The 23,506-nt window shown below is 34.8% G+C and overlaps 1 protein-coding gene across 1 annotated transcript in view; it reads right to left on the bottom strand.

Moving 5' to 3' along the window:
• Positions 1-23,506, bottom strand: part of ADGB (androglobin) — a 100,875-nt gene that overhangs the window by 57,193 nt on the left and 20,176 nt on the right. Inside the window, exons 10-15 of the mRNA XM_014950504.1 lie at positions 21,127-21,221; positions 18,479-18,653; positions 17,650-17,740; positions 14,753-14,894; positions 6,463-6,508; positions 727-895 (exon numbers count right to left, since the gene is read on the bottom strand). Of these exons, the coding sequence (XP_014805990.1) occupies positions 727-895; positions 6,463-6,508; positions 14,753-14,894; positions 17,650-17,740; positions 18,479-18,653; positions 21,127-21,221 (718 nt within the window). The remainder of the gene's footprint in view (positions 1-726; positions 896-6,462; positions 6,509-14,752; positions 14,895-17,649; positions 17,741-18,478; positions 18,654-21,126; positions 21,222-23,506) is intronic.

Below are 23,506 nucleotides of genomic sequence, written 5' to 3'. Positions count from 1 at the left end.
AGGGAGCAGAGTTTAATATCTGCTCAAGAAAACACTCATTTATGAAAGTAAAAGCTTCACAAATACATCTCAGTTACAAATTCAAATGCAATAAAAAAAATCCCTGGATGAATTCTCTGATAAAATTACTTCCCTCAGCAACGTCAGATTCTCTAAAGAATATAGATTGTGCCAGGCTTCTTAAATCTGAAAGACAGAAGCTAAAGATATTGTGCTATAATTACACTAGCCCTTTTTATGTTTGCAGAGGTATAAATGCCTTGGAATTGTATAGAAAAGGGAGCTAAAGAAAATAGGTAGTTGACCATGCTGAGCTATGCTGATGGCAACAGAAGATTTTTAACTACATTTTTTTCCCTTAGAATTGTGTTGTTCAGATGCAGACTGTGTCTGTTCAGTGGCTGACGGGTCTGGTATGTGAACATCCTAATGGGTGCACGCTCCATGACCTACCATTCTCCACCCACATTTCAGTCTGACACGTGCTTTATGAAGCTGCTGGTTGTGTTCTCTGCTGTGACAGCGTGTGACTGTACCTACAGACTCATGGCCAAAGGAACAGTAAGTCTGGTCTGAAGAGTAGCCTTGGGACTACCCTGAAAGGTGGGATAGTTATATAAAGATGATCTGTTGAGATGACACAGTTGTTATATAGTCACATTTCGCATTTTACCATTGTTATACCATATATTTTATGAAAGAAACCCCAAACCCTCTGCTCCTTACTGGAAACAAACACAGAAGTCTTCAAAGCTAATCCAGGTTTCCCTGGAAACAGAAGTCCTTTTTGACTTTGTTTCTTCCTTTGATTTATCCGCTGTCTGGCTGTTAATACCAGTATCAGTTGTTTCTGACATTCGTTTTGCATCAAAACTGATATTCTCATAACATTCTCCTGCCAAGACAAGATGACAGAGAGACTCAATACAGTGAAAACATGCACATCAACGCAGTACTGTTGTTATACTGAAAAATTATCCTAAAATCACCAGGATGTTTTCCATACATCTCAGAGTTTAAAAATAAAAACTAACCCACTAACCTAAAAAGCTCAAAAGGTGACTGAAACAACTCTGTAAAGATATTTGTTGTTTACTTCTGCAACTGCTTCAGTATTCTGCCTCAATATACGTATTGAACTGTGCACTAGAACCTTTATGAGCATGTTACATGAACATACATATGAATTCTGCAAACCTAAAGTCATCTATATAAAGAAAATGTCCAAAACTCCTGTTCAGTAAACAGCTGATGGGGCAGCATCATTAAATTTTTATAAACCACAGAAAATGATGAATACATTGAATTGTGGAGGACACAAAGACCTATCTTTGCCTCTGGTACATACATAGTACCCCCTGTGATGCTACTCATACAAATCAGTCTAACTACTTCTAAACAGAAATAGATTTGAACTACATTACATTAATTTTCTTGTAGGAAAACCAGAACTACTGTTTCATACCAAAATATAAACACAGAAATGCCATGTAGACACTTTTTGCAATCTTTTAATAACTTTTTGAGTCATAATGTCACTTTCTCTGCCTTTACTCTGTGACATTCATATAAATAGTTATTGAAGATTTTTATTCTGACCCAAAAGGAAGTTTTGAGAATATCTCAGAACAGCTGAGAATAGTAGAACAGAACAGCTCAAATGTGAGCAGCTATTAATTCAGAACGTCTGCTGAGGAAAAAGATGAGGTAACATCCAAACAGGTAAGGTATAACAAATGAGAAAGCTAATTAGAAAAATACATAATTTATATTTAAATGCACTTTGAAATACTTCATGATCAGCAAGACACATAATGATGTGCTAGATAACTAATGAGTTTATCAGATGTAGGTGGCTCTAAATTAGTTTGCAACTATTTTTCAAAAAGTAAAAGAAAGCTAATGTAAGGAAATGCACCAAAGATCTTCTGTTCTTTACACCATGGAAAACCTACCTGAAAGCTATAAAATCTAGGCTTTTTCTTTGATTTAAGTTAACACCAGTGAAATAACCAAAGTGCTTAGTTCACAAGTGTGAGTATCAGAGAGAGGATGATGAAGGGCTCATCAGAGCCAAACTATGCCCAATATTACCTTCCTGTGGCTCAGTGTTGCTCAGTGCTCATTCTGAACACGAATACTTGAGTAATATCAATAGACCTTCTGCAGGATCAATTGGGTCAGTAGATCTCTGCAGCCTTCAAATAGAAGATATGCTGCACCCTATTTAAAAGTCAATACATAAACCTTTTGATTGATTGTGTGCAGACTGGTGTTAGTGAGAAGATAGGTCTTCCATTACAGCTAAAGGAAAACAAAAACAGTGTCAACAAAATGGCTGGTTCTTCACACTTCTCTTTGCACAGGTAATGAGAATGTTGCAAGAATTTCATCAAAAAGCATATTTTATCCTTTTTGATCTATGCAGTCCAAAGACAGTGTTGTTCAGAGCTTCCTGATACCATTATAAGAAAAAAGTAAATCAAACTGCTAATTATCGTTTACCTTGTATGCAAGAAGTGACATTTCCAGCTATGAGAACCTGCAAACACTGGGTGATATAATGAAGATATAATTTATGAAATAAAATGATAAATCCATTTGAAGCAAATCTTAAAAGATGTTCAGTATAAAGTAGTATTTGAAAACTGACTAAGGAAGACAATCGCAGCAAATAATTGTCCATAATTATCATATAATTAATTCCTTTAACAAGTGCTAATCGAATACACAGGGTTCTAATATGAGCTTATTCTAAAGTTAAACACTGCAAAGAGCTGCAGAAAAGGGAACAGCATATTTGAATTCAAGAATTTTATGCTATTTAGAACTCAAGCAACAAAGATTAATGCTATAATCAAGCCCAAATGGGAAAAAAACCCTTACTTGATGAATAAGGGAAAACTTTCAAGTGCAGAAGTAATAACAAAACATGCATTGTAACAAAAAAAAAAGAAGACAAAGAAAACCAGATCAATAACTAAGAACACAGCAGCATACAAACTAGAATAATTAATACAAAAAAAGAAAAAAGAAAGCAAATGAACATACATTAGCAGAGTTTATCACAAAAATTCCTGCATATATAGTAAGAAAATACTGTACTGCATGAAACCTCCAAAATTATTAAAAAGTAACATTCTTCAAGTGAGAAGAGACATTTTCAGACAGTTTAGGATCAAACACTGTCTTTGCTTTTGATAAGCGCTCATAATTTCTCAAGCACTGGCTCTTACCTGAGGTGCTTACATGGAAATCAAGCCCCTCATCAAACTGACAACAGTTTTGGGTGCTAACATTTATTTTCAGTATCTAGACACTTTGTACCTGGCTGTTTGATGTCATGAGCTAGCTCTTTAGAACACAGTAATAAGCAAATTAAAACATTTGCTAGCCTACTAAATTAAAAAGCATGAGAAACTACTACCTTGTAAAGAAAATGTTCAATGTGGTTCAAAATTTAAATTTAATTTTCTCAGTCTTCAGTAAATAGGGATAGACAGGCTGGCTTATTGGAATAGAGGTACAAAACCAGAACTTTCCCATTTACAGCAGAAATTGCAAGAACTTAACACACCTAATATGAAGGTTGTAGCTAATTTCCATAAAAGAGCAGAGAGAATGGCACAGGAAATCTCAGATCCACAAAACAGTACTTAAGAGATCGTTAAATCTAGGTTTTCTACCATGAGTTTGAAGATTAGAAAATGTTTTAAAGAAAATATGAAAAGTGACCTAAGCAACTACAGATTTAGTCTGATGCCCATAAACCAGATTTCAAATGCAGGCAAGCTGGTAAATGAATTGAAAGGCAAAACAACTTTATCCAAGTAGAACACATCAGACTACTTCAAGGTCTGGGGTTTTTTTGTTGGGTTTTTTTTTTTAAGAAGGAGGGCAGTGGGGGGAAGGAGGAGGGGATTTTTTGATGAAAAAAAATCAAACAAAGAAACAGAAGTATCATACATGCTCTGCCTTAAACCAAATTGCATTTTTATTTTGAAAAATTGCTAAGTAATGCTGAAAGGCTGAAGGCTACAAATCTATTGACTTCAGGTCCACTTTAACAGAATGTGAAAATCTAGCAACTTTTATGGGAAATATGAAGATTTCCCACATGACCAAAGAAATTTTTCACCTTACTGTGTACTACTTCAATATAGCCTCTATATACTGTACAGTAATGTCATACTTAATTCCAGCATGCTTGTTTGACATTTCACTTTCTGGTTTTGTCATTTTCAGCCTGTATTTTAGTTTCATTTATGTTTCTGGACAAATATTGGAACAGCAAGATCTCTGTGAGATAACAGACAATCATGGGAATAATCTGATACTACAAATGACTTCCAGTATCTGCACCAAAAGCATTTGGGAATCTTAGAAAAGCACTTCATCTAGAGAATATAACTGCTTCGTTGTAAAAACAACACAGAATAAGTGCAAATGTACAAATTTACATTTTAAAACAAAGCACAATTTAGTGTAATTATTTGTTTTAAGACAAAATTTTTGTTCAGATAGAATTGCAATGCTATGATTTTCTACTCTGAGGATATTCTAGAGAAAGACAATGATACACTATATGTTTACAAAAAAGAGCTCCGGTCTTTGAATCCTGTAATGATCAGTAGTATTTTCTATGCAAAGTTGGAATAAATGGATTTTGCACAGGGAAATGAGAACATATGGGTTGAGATGGCCTGGAGATTGTAAAGAGAACTTGAGTACAAAGGATTTTGTTACAGTACTAATGTGAGTTATTAGCATTATAGGCCAGAGGATGGAAACAGGCTGACTTTGTCCTTTTCCTTTGTTGTGCTATGGGAGCTATTCTGCAACGGGCATCTCATGAGAAGATCTTTGAATAAGCAGAAAAGATGGCAATGTGGCTACTGAAAAACACTAACTTCAGAACCAATTTATAGCCTCAGCTACAAAAATACTCCAAGGTCTCGACATATTAATGGCAGGGTTAAAGAGTCATCTATTGCAAACTACTACATTTCTATTAGGTTTTGGCACTGAGCTGTGAGAGAATAAGTGAAGGATATACTTCAAGTTCATTAAATTCTACCATTTTGATAAAGTGAGATTTTTCTGGTTTGGTTCTTTTTTTTTTACTGGAATGATATTAATAAAAATAAGAATACATAAGAAAACTCATTCAAGCACTGTAGTACTTGACATCATTATCAGTTCTTAAAAGTATAACCTCAAAATTATACCCTTCACCTGTACTGAACATATATATACCATTTTTTTAAAAAAACCTCTTTATTAGTATAGGTGTTGGAGAAGTATGCTTTACTTTTGCTTCAAGATATCTAAAATCAAAAATGTAGTCTAGGTATCTATCTAGTGTCTAGATACTGAAAATAAATGTTAGCACTCTCCATTACACTTTTAGTATGACCCAGGGTTTTTGTCCCCCCACCCCCCCCCCCCCTTTATCTTGTATTACCCTGTTTGGGGATTACTAGAGATGGTTGATAGGTTGCACAGTTTTCCAGAATGAAGATAATGTGAAAATATGTAAACATTACTGGGTTTAATTACTGCAGAAGTTAGGATGTTGTGCACATGCTTTAACTGAGGATATTTACTGTATTCCTAAGTTATCGGAAGAGGAGATCATAAATATTTTACAAAGACCAAATAAAAATAAATAAATAAATAAATAAATAAATAAAACTTGCATTCTATGCCTTTTCCCTCCATGAAAAGCAGTCTTCAGAAATGCTTAAGAAGCAAAGGTGCATTTCTCAGGCTTCTAAATGGCCTGAAGAGTTGAAAACCAAAATGAAGACAAGTGTCACCTCTATGAAAAATGGTATAAATAAAACATGAATCCATTCACAAGTTTCACATGTTCTTCTGCTCTGAGATTAGATTTCAGGATTCTAGTAGAAGGAAAGCTTTTTCCTAGCAGTCAATTTTTGGAGAGACTCATTGTGCACCAAGCAAATCTGGTCATTTCTTTTAAAAAGGAAATCATTACTAACTTCTCCTGACCAAACCCTTAAAACATTCGCTTAAACCAAGAAGTACTCATTTTGAAAAAATTACTCAGTTTTAATACCTTCAAACACATTTAAAAAGTAACATCTATTACAATGGAAGTTGCCCTTTTTTCTTGTTTTTCATTTCAGAAAAAAAAAGGTATAATTCACAGTGACAAGAAAAAGAGCTCTGTGTACAAAATTCAGGAATTCAGTATATTTTACTGGAGAGTAACTGATGAGAAGTATTATTTTTTCAAAATATTCTTGTAAATTAGAGATTTTTAATGCCAATCTGAAGATTCTACCGTTACATTGTATTACCAGTTCTTTGAAATCTTTTTGTCATAAAACCGACAACCATAAATAAGACTGTTGCTATTTGTACATGAGGATTAATATTGAGACCAAACAATATGGGAATGATAGAAGCATGAATATAATCTTTAAAGACACTTACTTTTATTGAGTGTCTCCGTATTTTGCTCCGAAAAGAGGTTTGTCTCCTATATGGTGAAAAAAACAATAAAACAACAATGGAGATTATAATTTTGCAGTATTTTGTTAAAGAAAATACTTGGTTTGGGGGCAGTCCTTCCTGAGATGGAGAAACAAACTAGTAAGTTATAACTGTAGTTTTGGTGGTTTTTTTTCTAAAAAGAAAAATAGAAACAATAAAATTCACCATAATACCTACATAAACATCACCAGTAGACAGACTGATATTTTTCTAGAGAAGTATGGGTGATGTGGAGTCTGGGATAAAAGCTGTTCCATATGCCTACTCCTCTGCTATTAAAACATTTTCTTTGATATTACTGTTCTTTGACAATAAAATGAGTTCTATTCTAAGAACCAATTAGTGCTATTCCAGAACCAATTCTGTTCTTTTCTCTGCTAAATTCCCATTCCTGGAAAGTATATGGAGGGGTCTTTTTCCAACAAGCATTTCTTGCTGTGCAAATGTACACAGCTGTCATTGGCAACTGTCATCAGCATGCCTGATTGCTACAGCATCTTTTGTATTCTATCAGCTGCATAAATAAAAAGTAGTCTGCTCTTTTTTAATGTTTTTGGCAAACAACTTTATCCTGGTCAATCCCATTTCCAAGCTAGAACTGCTGAACTAATATGAATGTAATATCCACTTACATTTAAATTTGAAATCGTTAGCCAGCCTTTCAGAAAGTCCATTCATTAGATTTGCAAAGACAGGGTCCTTTTCTTTGAGAGATTAAAATCTTTGATATCCTTCCTTCTGACTGCTGTCTTACCTGCAATATGACACACTCTGCACAAGGCTCACCTGCACTTTTTTTTTATTAACGAGGGAGAGTGGGAGAAAGAGATGCCAGTTTCCATTCTATTTTCTATTTGAATGTGGTACTAATAATGGGTTAACTGGACTAGCTTTGACTTTGTGAAGATAATTATTAAAGCCCAAAAAGTCTACTGCAAACAAGTTTGCAAGCTTCTTTTCAACCCAGGTCTCCCTTTAACAAGATTTGTCATCCTCCCCCCCCACACAAACTCCTCATAAATACCAGCTTGACACGTGTCAAAGGGGTTAATGCTGATAGTGACAGCATTGAGCTGGCAAACACCTGGACACACGCAGTGATTTTCTGTTCTGCATCTGAAGGAGGAGTTGTGGGAGCTACACTGACTTAGAGCTGGTTTTACGCTTTCTCAATACAATCTAGAAACTTTTTTTGAGGGGTAGATTGACATAATTTAGAGAGTCCGAGTAAGTTAGGCTGGATGGCAGCTCACAACAGCAGCTGAAGCTTGCACAAGGTCATTGTGCTATAACTCCAGGTTTGCCTCAACCATCCTATTACAGACTACCTTGCATACACAGTATGAAGGGACCTGTGAATGCTTCCTTAGAGGAAAGCCTTATAGCTTTCTACTTTATTTCCTAGCTGCAGTAAAATTCTTCCTGCAGCAGCTCACAACACCTCCGCAGGCACAGAATAGGCTCAGGAATCTCTCCTCTTGTCAAAATTTTAGTTGTTCTTCTCTGAACTAACTAAAGGAAAATGTTGAGAGAAGAAACTACAGGTTTAAGAGACTCTGCCCCAGGATAGGAAGCACCAAATATCTTAATGCTTATAATTTAATTGCAGTATTCTTTGTTGAAAGAATCTGAAAGTCCAATTTTTGCACAGCATAAATCCTAAATTCTATTCCAAATCTGTCGTGGATTTTTAAAAGAATGTTCATGAGTCAAAGCTTGGGACAGATCTAATATAAACAGCAATTAAGAGAAAAATGCAGACATTGTTGAAATTGTTAACAGCTGGTTGAACAATTTAGTAGTTGAAATATATCACGTCTTACATGCGCCTTTTTAGATTAATTTCTTGCTTTTCTAGAGCAAATGAGCTGAAAAGGACACAACAGGATTTTGCAATTGCCCATGTACTTCAGCTCCTGTTTCCAGACTTCTGTACGTACAACTGTGCAAAATAAAAGGCAATCCATGATCACTTGTGATGTGACATTGACAGTCACACTTCAACATTTGGGTCTGAAAAATTTCTAGTAATACATGGACTATATCTCCCCTTTCAACTGTGACTTCAGAAGTACACATGCATAGAGCTGCTGCATTTCTGCATGGGAGCCTACAACTGGTAAGATTCCAATACTGCCAAATTTCTTGCAGGAGGCACAGGATTTACCATCAACTGTACAATTTCTCAAGTTTCCTCTCAGAAATCCTGGGCGTGTCTGAAGTATAAAGTCTACTGTACAAGCCGTGGAGACTGTAATGGCCACACCACGAGTCTGGCACTTTCTGCCAGACTTAATGTTCATGAGCAGTACATGATCCATGATTCTAGTAGGGACATGTGGCAGTTTAATATAGGGCTACTTTTTTGGTATTAACAGCTGGCAGCAGGAAGGCCTGGAGAGCTACAGAAAATCCTCAAAAATCGCTTCAACAGAATTTCCAGTAAAGGAGGAAATTGTACCCTGGAAAATCTGGATGCTTTGTAATGTTACTGAAGGCAGTTTAAGCTGTGAAAGCAATCTAACTGCAGCTATGCAGTCTCCTGTAGGCTCATTTACTCAGTCTTTGGGGCACAAACATAACATGGTCAAAAGCTGTCTGCTTCTCTAATGATACAGGATGTGTCCACCTACCTAAACCTCACTGATAATGAGACAACTGGGAGTGTCAAGGAAGTTCTCATCCTGTTATGCTGTTGCCTCCGCTACAGCGACTAAGACACTGGCACAGAAAGAGAAACTAAAGGCATTTTTCCTTCTTAATGAACACAAATTGTCTGAAAGGTCAGCTCTGCTGCCACAGTGTCTGATAAAGTAGGAAATAAAAAAAGACTTGGATCCAGCTGTGAAACATGAAAGGATGCACACAGACTCAGGGAGAATTCAGTTCCTTATTGTTCTCCCTGCAATCAATGGAAACTCTGAATGCAAAATGTGAGGAAAATTTGCTGGTTAACTTAAAGATCTGATTTATCATTATTATGTTTTACACTTATTAACACATAGTTGTAAAAATAATGGTAATTCATAAGTTTATAGCTATCTTGTTACTTTCAAGGATTCATTTCTATTGTTCAGCCTCCTAACATTAACTATGTCATCAGTTTATTCAAATCAACCAAATAATATGTTTTAAAATCTATTTCATGTTTTTATAAAACCAGTATCCTTTTCTACTGTAGAAATTACGAATGGCAAAACTTTTTACACTGGTTCTTCTGTAAAAAACACCAGTCATCTTCTAAGAATAAGGTTTCTGGATATGAAGGAATAAAGCTTCAAATATGTCACTTTTAAATAAACATTTAATTTTAAATGTACCTCCAAAATGACAACAATGACCAAGATATACCTTATATCCAACCCTGTATTAAATTTCTAGGTTTGATGTTGACCTGAGAGTTATATCAAAGGATTTTGCATCTGTAGCTACTTGGATGCATTCTTTTTTTGCCTGCTTCTGAGTCAGTGTTTTCACTAAATGGAACATCAGTTCTAGTTTTAGCTGTGATGTGGGAGAAGGTAACAGAGGTGGCTTTTGAAAGAAGGCAGCAGTACAAAAGAACAAACAGCTGCAAAATTGGGCACAGACTGAGGTATAGGAATGGATTAAAAATATTGAACTACCAGCTCAGCTTCTGTTTTAGTCAGTCTCTAATGTTGGAGTTGTCCCAATCTGTGTAAGCAAGTAGATATTGATGGGCCCATCAGAAAGATTCTCTGTACCACAAACATCTAAACTGAGAGCTCAAGTCCCTCTTCTAATTTATGTGCCTCATATCTCATGTGTGCTTTTACCGTGAAAAAATAATCAGGGAATTTTCATTTTGTGCAGATTGAAGTAATTTTCAAAACTACAAAATTTGTAAAAAAAATAGAGTTTTGTGTTTTCCACCTAGCCCTCCCTATTGGCTCAATACCAATTCACTAGGGTTATGAAATATCTCATAAGAAGTATTAAAGTGAGGAGAAGAAAAAGCTTGTTATAACACAGCAGTCTGGAATGTTTATGGGGAACATGAAAAACTCACACAACTGAGCATGCAAACTAAACAGACTGTTACCAGCTGTAAAGCAGAAGGTAAGATTGAGCTTGCATATGTAAAAGGATAGCACTGAAGTCAGAAAAAGTAGGTAAATGTGAACATTAAAGAACAAATATATTGTGTTTATGTCACTGGGAGAGAGTGGAAATTTTAACCCTTATGCTCTAGGAAGTAGTATTGCCAGGGAGCTTGACACTGAAGAAGCCAGAAAGAAAAAATCAGTGTGTTCTGCTTAAGATTTCTGAATATAGCAATCAGATCAGTCTATTAAAATTGATGGTAAAAGTGCTTGGATTAGATTTTTCTTGCTGTTACTTTTCAACACTTCCTCGAACAGAAGGTAAACAGCTTTCTTCTCAATGGAACTGGTAACAACTTGTATCAAAAAAGTCATCTTGATGAAGAATACTCAAGAAGGCTTTTGAATGACAGGGCTACAAGGAAACACTATTCCAAGATAATATTTTTCTCAAAAGAGTTTGCCAAAATCACTGTTAGAGAAAATTGCAAGACACTGTGCAATTTACATATGATGGCCTTTTTGCATTTTCCTGACCACAAAAGTGGATAACGAATGAAAATGGAAAGAAAAATCAAACTCTGAAAACCTTCTAGTTGAGGGAGCCATTATTCCACAAATAATTATTTCTAACCAAATCGAACAAGCCAAAAATCTACTTTCACCTGCATTTCAATGCATCTTACACACATAACGTAGCTTCCTACTGAAGAAGAATAAAAGCAAGTCTCTTCATTAAAGACCTGGGCCCTATTTATGGAATTTTTAAACAAAAACTTCACAAAAAGTATTATCTTAACAACAGTGTGATCCAAGATCAATTTAACCACCAAAAATATTTTTTTTTCCTTAATGCAAATCCAAAAAGCTTTCAGAACAGTAAAAACAGAGGGAATGAGTAATTCAGGGGAAAAAACTTTGAAAAAATAAATAACAAAAAGTTTCTATTTCTTGGCATGAGTACTTCGGGGACACGAGGGATAATGCCATGTCTTTTAACTTGATATTCTTCAAAGAAGGTACATCCAGCTCCTAAAATTTTATCTTTCTTTTATCACTAGTCTCTGTTTCTTTGACAACAGACCTTAGCAACAGTGAATCAGATATTCAGTGATGTAACTTCATAGACTTTAATTGGAGTGAATCGAAATACGCCAATTTAAACTTGCTGAGGATCTGGCACAGCAGCTGACTGAATTTCAGTCAGCTTGAAGCATAAAACTGCTTCATCCCAAAGATTTACCCTATCTATATCAAAGGTTTTAAAGCAGATGTCTCCTGAATAGCAATTGCACGGTCTAAAATGGAGACAACTTTATTCACACTCAGTGTACTACAATACAAAATTCTACAAATTATCCATAATCTAGTGAGTTTGAGATATCAAAGTTTCTCTTTCAGTGATCACTAGTTGATTAAAAAAAAAAGGTATAGATGTATATTGTTATTATTATTTCAAATTTTAAAACTTTGGAAAGAAAGCTCTCCCATAATGAATCTCCCAGAGACATCCACATAATTTTGTTGATTGAAAGATTCAATATATCCTTCAAAGATTCAAAGATCCTTCAAACAAAGATTGTTCCGCAAGTCAAAAACATTATTTTATTTTGCATTGCGTACAAGCACAATTCTACTTTCATACTGCAGCTATTACCAGGCATAGCATTTTTCAGCTGAGATTTAAATTGAGGCAGAAGTGAGGTATAAGTCAATTAGCTGCTCTTGACATCTTACATTTCACTTCTGAATCAGGTTGTCTTCACACTAAGTCAGTCTCATGCATTCTTCCAACTATTCCAGTATTATCAATCTCTCTCTCTGTCTTATATTTTCTTACTTGCCCTGGCCTCTCCTTGACTGTATGTCCTGCTGGGACAGACCAGCAATCACATGGTTCTTACACTATTGGAGTAGGGAGAAAATCAAAGTGACTTTCCAAACTACTTTCATGCTTCCAGCACATAAATGTCTATTAATTTATAATTAACTAAATCTATATTTGTATATCTAGAGAGACTGAAGTCTTGCAACCAATAATTATTATAAATTGTAAGATGCTACTTACAGCTCTTTTTCACCCTGCTGTTTTTGTAATGGTTTTCCTAAGTTTCAATTATTAAAAAGACTTCTAAAGGTCATGAAGTACTAATTAAACTTTTGTTTATAAAATGTACACAAAATACAGAATAACAAAATATATATTCTGTTGCAAAGAATTCTTCTTCACTACAAAAGTACCTTATTTTAAATTAATAAATACCCAATAACTATATCCACACATATATTTTCTATTCACACAATAGACATAAAACAGTTTAAAACAACCAAGTTTCAGATCTTAATACCAAAACGGCATTACAGCATACTCTGAAGAGTAAGCATATAAATAGGCCCTCCAAAAATTACATAGAAAATTACTTCAATTTTATTTTATATTATTTATTCATGAAGATACCTAACATTATCCTTAACAGTATGTCTATGGTCTTCAAACATATTTTGTAACTCTACAGGCAGCCACTATACATCAACCAAGTATCACAACTGCTATCCTCAAGTACATTTATCAGTTTGTCCCAGAAAACAACAGTACAAATTGTAAAATAATTGGGTCATTTTTACTGTGGGATTGTGTGGTAAGGACTTCGTTGCTGTTTTTTCTTTATGCAGCAGTATGGATGAATGCATTTTATAGGTTCTTTTAAACTACTTTTTGATATTATAATCATATTAAATGTAACAGATACAGAAGAAGTACTCATTCTTTACTTTAGATATAAAATAAATGTAGAGGAGAGAACTGTAGTAAACACTTACAAGTTGAGACTACATCTTCCCCAAAGTATAATTGGTTTATCGAGTCGGATCCAGATTTTGAGTCTAGCTTCATTCAAAGCATTTTTATTTTGCCTAGACTGCTTTTTCCCCTCAATTTTCTTAAAGTCAAAAAAAGAAATGTTATCAGATGCTCTTATGAGCAGTGTTTACTGCAATAAATATGAAATTGAAGAGATACTGGCACTGCCAAGTTGGGTTCTTTTGTAGGTGTTGAGCAAATAAAATAACTTCAGTGGATCCCTGTTTGTTTGAATATTTAAGTCTCTATTTCTCTACATTGCAAATTATTTCCCTATACAAAATACTTTGTATGAAACAGTGTCCACAAGCTCTTTGAAAGTATACTTTATCTGTTTAACAAATAAGATTTAAATGTTACAAGGAGCATCTTGGTAAAGGTTTATCTAAAAGCAGACTTTGGTAGCATATGTAAGTAACACACCACTTAAAAACCAAACCAAAACAAAAAACCAACAACAAACAGCAATAAGGGAAAAAAATCCAACAGTAGTTAGAACTGCCCAAAGTAATCCTAGTAACAATGTTTCACTGAACTTGGGTAAGATTCATCTTATCCCTCTTGGATAACTACCATGGAAACTTCTACCTATTAACTAGCATTTCCCAGGGTAGCTTGGACAACCTGCGGTCAGCGTGCTGCATCTAGTGAACCTGTCTGGAGGAATGTCACTCTCTCAGGGTGTTGCTCAGGAACCTTGAACATCTCATTCATGGCTGAGAATTCCCTTAGAAGACAAAGTTTCTGCAACTTAAGAGCCAGCAAACTCAGCATCGAAGCCTTAACTCTTTTTCTAGATTTAGCCTGAAGTCTTTCAATTAAGAACCAAACCAGGACGCCATTTTAAGGCATCTGTTTATAAAGGTTACATTTTTCAAGCAGCCACGTGCCTAGGTACATCCTTCACTGTAGATGAAATAAGCTAATTGTAATATTAATCCATGAAGTAAACATTTATTTACAAAGATCCCTGACTATCTTCTTAAGAACCTCCCATCAAATTGATTTTAAAGAGCAAAACCAAAAAATGTCATAGTGTTAGCAATAGGACTTTTAGAATGTGAGGAATAAATAATAAAAAATAAGGTTAAACCAAAAAATGTTAGGAAAGATTTCTCAATAATGCACACCAAAACAGCCATGAATTGGAGACAGCAGGGAAGTTACTTAAACATCAGCAGAAAAAAAGCTTACTGAAAAGCCTTTAAAAGCCTATATTTAAGTATAAAGTATTTTCTATTTTGTCTTTAACTGTCCTTTGGAATAGAAAGCTAGGTCAAGTTTAAAAAAGTTAGGAAAATGTTACCTGAGAATCTTCTGCATTTGAATGTCTCTCACTTTGACTCATATCCACATTACTGTCATTTACATTTTCATCACTTTCAGTAACAGAAGGGAGACGGGAGAGGGAATGAAATCCTTTTTTGATGGTAGACCGTGGAAAGCGGCTAAATAATAAAAGAAAACTCAAACACTTTAATCCATACATTTACTTTCAAATGACATTCTTCAAAACTACTATTCTTAACAGAATTTTGTCAAAATAGTTTGTTGCTCCTTTATTATGACAGCTTAATTGGGCATCACAAAATCTCTATATACATATGTTTCTTCTCATTATTGGCCTGGCACTACATGCATAGCTACACTTAAAAGAACTGAACTTATGCCCTCTTAACTAACCCTCAAAAAACCAAACCCCAAGTTACTTGGGGAAAACTAGATGCTAACACCAGAAGTGAATAAATTCCTACAGCCCCTAGACACAGAAAAAAATTATAATGTGAACTACTTAAAGAGAGGTAGGGCAAAAAAAAAGTGTTTAGTGTCAGAACAGTTTTTTGTCTTTTTCCCTCAAAATGGGTCTCCATAGCTACCAGAGAGCTAAAACACATGATAACCAAGGAAACGTGTGCAAGGGCTATTCTGGCTATACTTTGTCACTGACTTAAGTGAAGGCACAAGTAAAAACTGATGGACATATAAATAACTGTGCTTGTTAATAGAACTAGGAGAACAAGATCAAAACAATGTCACACACATGCCAATTAGACCTAAATATCTATTTGTGTTACTGCAGCAATAAAGAACAGAGAAAAATGTAAGCATGTGTTATCTAAACCCCTTTTTAATGGATGAGATAATGAAATATAGAGATCTTTAGAAGTAACACAGTCACAATTATCTTCCCTTTGAGTGTTTAGAAATATTTTATTAAAATAAAAGCAAGAGATTAAAAACGGTTTCAGTCCCAATTGTGTATCTAAGTCCCTTATCTTATTTAGGCAGTTTGTTACTTTAATGAAATGCTAATACTTGCTATATATTTTTGGTGACTACCTGTTAATTAAGTCACAAGAGATTAAATTAGCTGATTGTCATGGAAACTTAGCACATTAAATAAACTGTCCTTGACAAAATGGGGTAAGTTGACCATGAAGCAATCTATTAATTTTTTTAAAAAATAAAAATATATAAAATATGCTAACATGCAAATACTGCAACATCTTAATTACTATTCTCTCATTATTTTAATAACCTATTAATTGATATTACTTAGAGCATTTTTATGCATTTCTACTGTTGCTATTTGAAAACAAACAATAAGTATTTTAATGCATTTTTAACTAAATTACAATTACTACTGTATCAGCAAAACAATGATATTCCCATAAAACTCCAAGGTCATTTCTTCCATGGACAAATATTGCTATTAAAAAAAAAATAAAAAATCTAATGAGCCTATTGTCAGTCCATCCAAACACGATGATCAAAATGCAGAACCTGTCAAGTATGTAATTTATTCAGTTTACTTCGAGATGTACATAACAAAAGGTGTACACACCTAAAAAAATACACACACCTCCAACAACTTACAAATTATTGTTGGACTCGGGTTCCAGAAAAGTAATATCCTCCAAAATAACATAAACCTTTTGGTACTCACTTTGATACGTGATACATTTGGTATGTGGCACATTCAATGCTTCCTCTGTCAGGAGTTCAGTCAGAATAAGAGAGAGGAGACAATAATTCTAGCAGTGGTCTACCAAATGTTCACACCATAAACTGAACCTGACAGTAATTTAGTATGCAGTGGGTCACAGTAGAAAACCAAGACCCTAATACATTTAATATTAATCCTTTTCTTGCCAGTGAGCAAGTATTATGCTGACCATTGAATTGAATTAGTGTATACATCAATTTCTGAAACTTCTTCTTTAAGACACCCTGTTTAAATACCCTGGTTTTCAAAGGTTTATAGGACTTCTAAACAGTCTTTAACACAAGACATTTATACAAAGTCATATTTCAAGCATGAGCTGCTTCACCTGCACTCTCAGGCTTCTTGTAACAACTACAATGAACAGAGAACAGCCTGCTCTATTCATAAACATTAGCAGTAACTGTTCTGTGCCAAATAAGTGATGCCCATGAAAGTACTGATTGGCCAGTCAATGACTTCCTTGTTAACTGCAACAGTTGAAAAAGACTGGTAGTTTGAAGGAAAAAATTGAAAGATATCAAAGAATATTCCCATCTGTGGTGGAAGTAATCTATTGAATATTCTATGTCCTTGGACTCAATGAGTAGAGAAACCAGTAAAGTGTTTTTACCTGACATAGCTCCCTGGTCTTCAATATCAGATGCCCTGAGAAACATGCATCCAAATCGGGGAGTGTCCATATAGCGTGACAAGTTGGGACCCACCCCTCTGCGGTGTACATGTCCACCTCCTGGTTGGCTTTTTCACCAGTGTGTAGATTAGCAGAGTGTAGGAACAGCATATAAAGCTCAGAGCATCCCAGTTTGCACCTCCAACAGGAGATGTATGGAACTAGAAGAACCTGCACTCCCAAAAGAGAATGTGTGTATTTCTCTGTGTGCATGATTAGAAATTCTTGGGATTAGTTACAGAAAGATGTTCAGAAGTGTGTAGGTGTTTATTAATGCTTTGTAAGCATCTAATATAGTGGTCTATCTATTGCACTGCTGATATTGATCCTAAATGTACAATTCACTCATTGCCAATTAATTGTGTGACATCTATAGAACAATAGAGTGCTCTTATCCTGATGTGCTTTAAACTACATAAATTGAGCAGCTTTGCCCTGTGACACCAGTAAACATAAGCCATTGTGCTTTCACAGTGAAACGGACCAACAACAGGATGTTAGGGCTGAAACTACATTGAATACTTACATGTCTGTGGGTATTGTGATAAGATTCAATTTGTAATTCAAAAATAGGCTAGCAATCTCAATATATTCTTCAGGTTTCTTTACCACAGGCTCTGGAACAAAGCAGTAACTTGTTAAATATATATTCATAGGGAATACTTAATACTGCAATTTTGACAAATAATTTCCATAGTGGATCCATCACCCCTGAATAATTCTATTTGCCAAGTATCATTGTATACACTTGAATGGAAGAGTAAAACCAGGGGTTGTGGCTTTAGTGGCATATCATGAAAAAATTAACACACTGATCCTCAGCCTGCAAGGTATTAAAAGTGTTCTTAACCTGTATGCAAGGTTATCCAAGGCAGCTCAGAATGGCAGCACATTTTGCCTTTGCTGATTTCCTCTGTTTCTGACCCCAGTAATTTTTGCTAGCATGCCTGTAATGCTTTCATATTCAAGTTGTCTTATATCACGCATTTAACTCCATTACACAGTATAGACAAACCCTAGAACAAGTTTACCCCTAAAACTATGATCTGTTGCAGCAGCACTAGTCACATACTTCAGAAGTTTAAAAGGTGTTCAGAAGCTGTCATGGCTTTGCTCTGTGTTGCTTTGATAACACTCCCTCTTCATTTTCTCCAGTAGAGTGCTTTCTCAGAGATAAATTAAGACACTGCTCAAAGCATTTAAGAAATAATAGGGCTAAGGGGAAGTAGCACAAAATTGGCAATCAAAAAAAAAAAAAAAAAAAAAAAGAGTAAGAAAGAGTAATTCCTAGGAAAAAAGTTTATAATAATTAAGATGTAATTAAAAATATATTCTGGAGGTTTGAGTAGACAAACCTTGAGGTTCAGATGTCACAACAGTCTCCTTTTTCTGACGGAAAAGTTTCCAAGGAGGAACTGGTGGCCGTTGTGGTGGTGCTACCAGAGGACAGGACCTAGTTCTAGTAATCAGGACAGGATGGCTATGTACATGGGAAAGCCCATTTTGCCTCAGCTTCTCTGAAGAAACAGACTATGAAACACAGAAAGATTATCTCACTGTGGTCAGCTCTCATATCTCTCTCTCAAAAAAAAACCAGCATTCACACAAAAGCATCTAACAGCTTGGGTAACAAATGAAACAAAAAATCATTCACCTGACAAGGCTACCCATAAACATTCTAATTAGGATTTGATTTTCAGCAGAAAAAGGTATAATGGCATACTTAGAAGTGTTTCAATAGATTTTTCTTTTCATAACAGATTCATCACTTCTTTCAACTTATTTATATAACCATATTCTTTTAGGCACTACAGAAAAATTTAAGTGAAGGAGAATTAAGATGTTCAAAAATAACAGTGACAACATTTTGCTTTAAATTTACATTTAAAAATATTTTTTCTGAGAAAAAGACCTTACTTCATGCTGAATTTATAAAGCGGCAGAATTCTAAAAGCAACTGGTCTTTTAGATAACTTATGAAATCTCCGTAATGTAATATGTCTTTGAACCAATACATCATTAAAGTTAAGATTTTTATCTGCTGGCTAATTTAGAAACCACATTACAGGCACTACTGTTGACCCATATACCAAAGCAATAGACTTAAGAGCAATTTTAGATGTGGTCATTGTGTGGTGCTCTTCCCATTAAAATAATAATACTCCAGGACTTAATATTTTTACTTCTGAAAGTTCTGTTACAAGGTTTGTACATGCCTTTGATTTTAAAAATACATCTTCCTTTGGTTGCTAAATAAATCACCCATAACTTATTTCTTTAACTTGTTCATCAGCAAGTCTCTGCTTGCTCCTGCTCACCGTCAAATGTTTCTGTTTCCCAAACTGCAAAGAATGTAGTTGTGGTTATTTAAAGGGAGACGACCAAATTAAACACATTAAGGTACACAAGCAATATATCAGCCTCATTTGATAACTCCTCTGAATTTATAAAGATATATTACAGGAGTGGTGACTGGGTACACACATATCTAAACAACTTAAAAATGCAAATTAAAACCTCTGAGATTATAAAGGATTTTGAAGAGGACCAGCTAGGTGCCATAAAGGAGAACTTGTCATCTGCTGAGTAGGAAACACACTTGAATGAGTCAACTATTGATTTTGTTCATTTTATTTGAGCGAATTTAGGACAATTAAATTCAAGCCACATCAATCCAAGGACATACACAGTAGAAAAGTGCAGCAAAAAAGGAATACTGCAAAAATTCTGGAGGGAAATTCTGGCAGAATTTCAGCCAATAACAAAGTTTCCTCCAAACGTAGGGAACAACTCTTATCCCAAGCTATGAACCCACTCTTCCAAACTTTAATTATTTCTATTGATGTAGTATTTCTCAGCCCCCAAAGAAAGCTTGAAAATGGGCTTTTTTAACTGAGGCCTTACAGAAATCCACTACGCTTCTATATTTAATTTCTGTCAACTTCCATTTTTCTATCAGTCTTTACTAAAATACTTTTTTAAAAATAAAGGTCCACCTGCCTCATCCTATTTGGCCTGCCATGCCTCTTTGTCAGTAATCTCTGGACCCTAATGGACTAAAGCCAAGTTTGAGACTCAAGGTCCTAGGTGGCAGAAAAGATATTACCCTATGTCACTGTTTCCACTTTGCTTTTTGATAGCTAGTATTACTTGTTATTAGCAAAGAGACAGTATTGTCTAAAATTAATATAAATCAAAATAAAATCACAGAGAATGAGCTAGTCTTCCAAACAGCATTAAACACAAAGAAGAATTTAAAAAAAAAAAGAAAATAGAGCATGAATTAAGAGCAGTAAAGCACAACACCTGCAAACCATTTCTGGAAATTTCTTTATGAAACCTATCAGTTTTACGAGAAGGCAGAGTAAATTTTAATGTTCTCGTTATGATAAATATGATTTAAATGAGCAAAAATTAAATCTAATTAATAATCAACTCAAGAAAGTCTGCTCTGGCATTATAAATAGCTTTCTGTAGTGTGAGTGACTAAGTGAAAATTTAAGCATTGTTTTCACCCCAGCTGCATGAAATGCTACACTGTTTCCAGCTGCTTTCACCAGTTACATTACTAATGATAGAAATGGGTATAAACACGCTATTTCTTATAGAACAACATATCAGAAAATTTATATCAGAGAAGTCACTAATTGAAGTCTGAAAAAAATTTGAAATTCATGTTTTTGAAGTAGCCCTTAAAATAATAAGTCTTTCCATCCAGAAGTATCTCATCATGATACATTTTCTAGTCCAAATCCAAGCTGAGGTCTCCTGGGATCCAGAGGAAAGTGGAATAAAACTGAAAAAAATGCGCAGGGATGTGGCAGGAAAATACATGATCAGAATACAGAAGTACCAAAATACAAATTTAACTGATGGTCATTACCTGGTGACTGTTTCACTATACCAGTTTTATTCTCTTCATTACAACGTAGTTACTACAAAATGAAACACTCTGATAATAAAATATATAATGCTTTTCTGTCCTGAGAGCATGGAATCTTACCATTTGCCTTAACGTAAAACTATCCTCTTCAAACAAATGTAGTGGAGTACAGGCAGCATACACGGCCATTTCTGGCTGGGTTGGTATGGAACATTCTAAAGAGAAAACAACAACATGCCTTAGCACAGGGTAAACAGTAAATAAATGTTGTTGTACCACCCTAAATTATTCTGCTTTCTCTGCCTTATTTTTACTATTCTTTTCTTCTGACTGTTATTTATGTGAAAATAAGAGTGCACTGTAAAGTACTCAGAAGAGAAGCCACAGATGGAAAAAACACATTGTTTTTTAATCATTGCCTGCTTAGACTGTCAATGGGTTTTGCATATTTTACTTCTTTTACACAAATGAATACCAGAAACTACAACGTAGAAATGCAACAGGTCAGATGCTATTGCTCTTTTGGTTTTCTTCAAATTTTAAGAATACTAGATACTAGCACAAAGAACAATATACACATCATCTGAGTAGATGAAGTAAAAACACACTGATTGGTGAGTACTAACTAAAGACTTCTCACCAGTGAAAGCCAAATTTGATCTTGCCAACAAAACAAAGAACAGAGCTCTGGCTACTCCTGCCAATGAATATGAAGACTGAAATAAGTAGTTTGAGAAACCAAGTGCACATAATTCAGGGTTACTGCTCTTACTTCTGTCAAGGAGATGGAAAAATGGAAATAATGATGGCTGCTTCACAAAGTGTGAGGGGGTAACCCTGTAGTTCTTATCCTACATGCCTTATGGAAGCTTGTTTTCCTGCCATAGGCAAGGCATAAAAGCAGGGGTATGTTCACTCTTTTACCCCTGTAAATCTGTTGCACTAGGCAGCCACACAATCATCCAGATCTGCAAGGCTTTTTTCTTAAAGCAGTAAGGTATCTCTGTATCTTAAATATTCTTCCAGAAATTCAACTTCTCAATTAAATACAAGCTGATGGTAAGTCAGAGTTACTTTCCAGTGGATACTTAAAATTTCTCACTGCATGCTTGTGATTCCAGTGTTAACCACAGCTCTTGGGTCTATAACCTAGGTTTGATCTCAGTCACAACTGACAAATCTGATCTGCTACAAATACAGCAGTCGTAGCTGTGATGTACTACACATTACAGAACAGTACGTGCCTCAAGGCACACCGATCTCTTTCCTTGTGAGAAGTATTTCTCAAATAAAAGTATTTAATCAAATACTAGGTGGAATGTAAAGCTGTCATACTGAGACCAGATGGGATGTGAAAGAAAACGTCTGCAGGGCAGACAATAGATAGTGATGAACAATTTATTAGAGCATGCAAATGATTAACCAGGCACACCATACTCACTTTAACAATCCTACTACAATCCTAGAAAGATTTTGTATGCTATGGCAGTACCTTTTAACAACAATATAGCAATTGATCTTTTTTCACTGCAGAAAAGATGAGGAGGATATATGCAAATTATTTGCCACCAAGTGTACTGTTGATTAGTGTGAATTCAGCATCTGAGGAAACTAGTTAAAACCAATCGACTTGATAAAACTGTATTATTAGATGAAAAATGTTATGACATATGGCACAATAAAACAGATTCAGTAAAGCCAATTATTTATATCCATCAGTAAGAATTCTGAGGTGCTTTGTTAAAGATTTCCGAATCCTTGTAGCTGCTTATGTTTCACATCTGCGGCTTTGCAAATTCATTTACAGAGAGTGAGTACTACATAACCTGAACAAATGGGAGAAAAGAAAGCATCATTTGAACTGATCCACATAATATATATATCCAGCCACTTAAAAAGAAAGGCCAGGAATGAAAATTGTTGGGTTTAATAGTTCTTAAGCGTTTTTATTTTAAAAAATATCATAGGTTTTGAAGACTCACAAAGAATTTTCTCACTATATCTTAGTGTTTCTCTTAAATATCTATTTGTCAAACAAGTTGATGCTGAGTTTTAACTTTCCAAAACACTTTAGTTGGCTTTCAATATCCTTCTTATCAGGTTTGCAGCTCATATGCTAATCCCTGCTGTTGTGTTAGACATGGATTAGCTTTGCTGATTGGAGGGTATTTTTTCAGTCTTCAGAAAAATGACCTATGTGTTTTTCCAAATTGACATAAATATTGCAGAATGATAATATGCGTTCGAAAAACCAGAAGAAAATATTAGGCTCTGGTCTGCACTTATAAGTGAAAACTCTTTTGAATACACAAAAGGAAAATGGAAAGCACTTTGCAGTTATGTGTTATATATCTCATTGACTGATGATTAACATTACAGATCTACTTGTATGACTTCAGAAATTTTTAAATATAGTGACAATAATAATAATCTCCCAACACCTCTGTGACATAGAAAATAATATTGTTTCTAATTACAAAACTGGTATGAAGGCACAATG

Source organism: Calidris pugnax, unplaced genomic scaffold (assembly GCF_001431845.1).
Source record: "Calidris pugnax isolate Ruff unplaced genomic scaffold, ASM143184v1 scaffold24, whole genome shotgun sequence".
Classification (NCBI taxonomy): Eukaryota; Metazoa; Chordata; class Aves; order Charadriiformes; family Scolopacidae; genus Calidris; species Calidris pugnax.
Note: the sequence above shows the minus strand (reverse complement) of the source record. Positions and strands in the feature narration are given on the sequence as shown.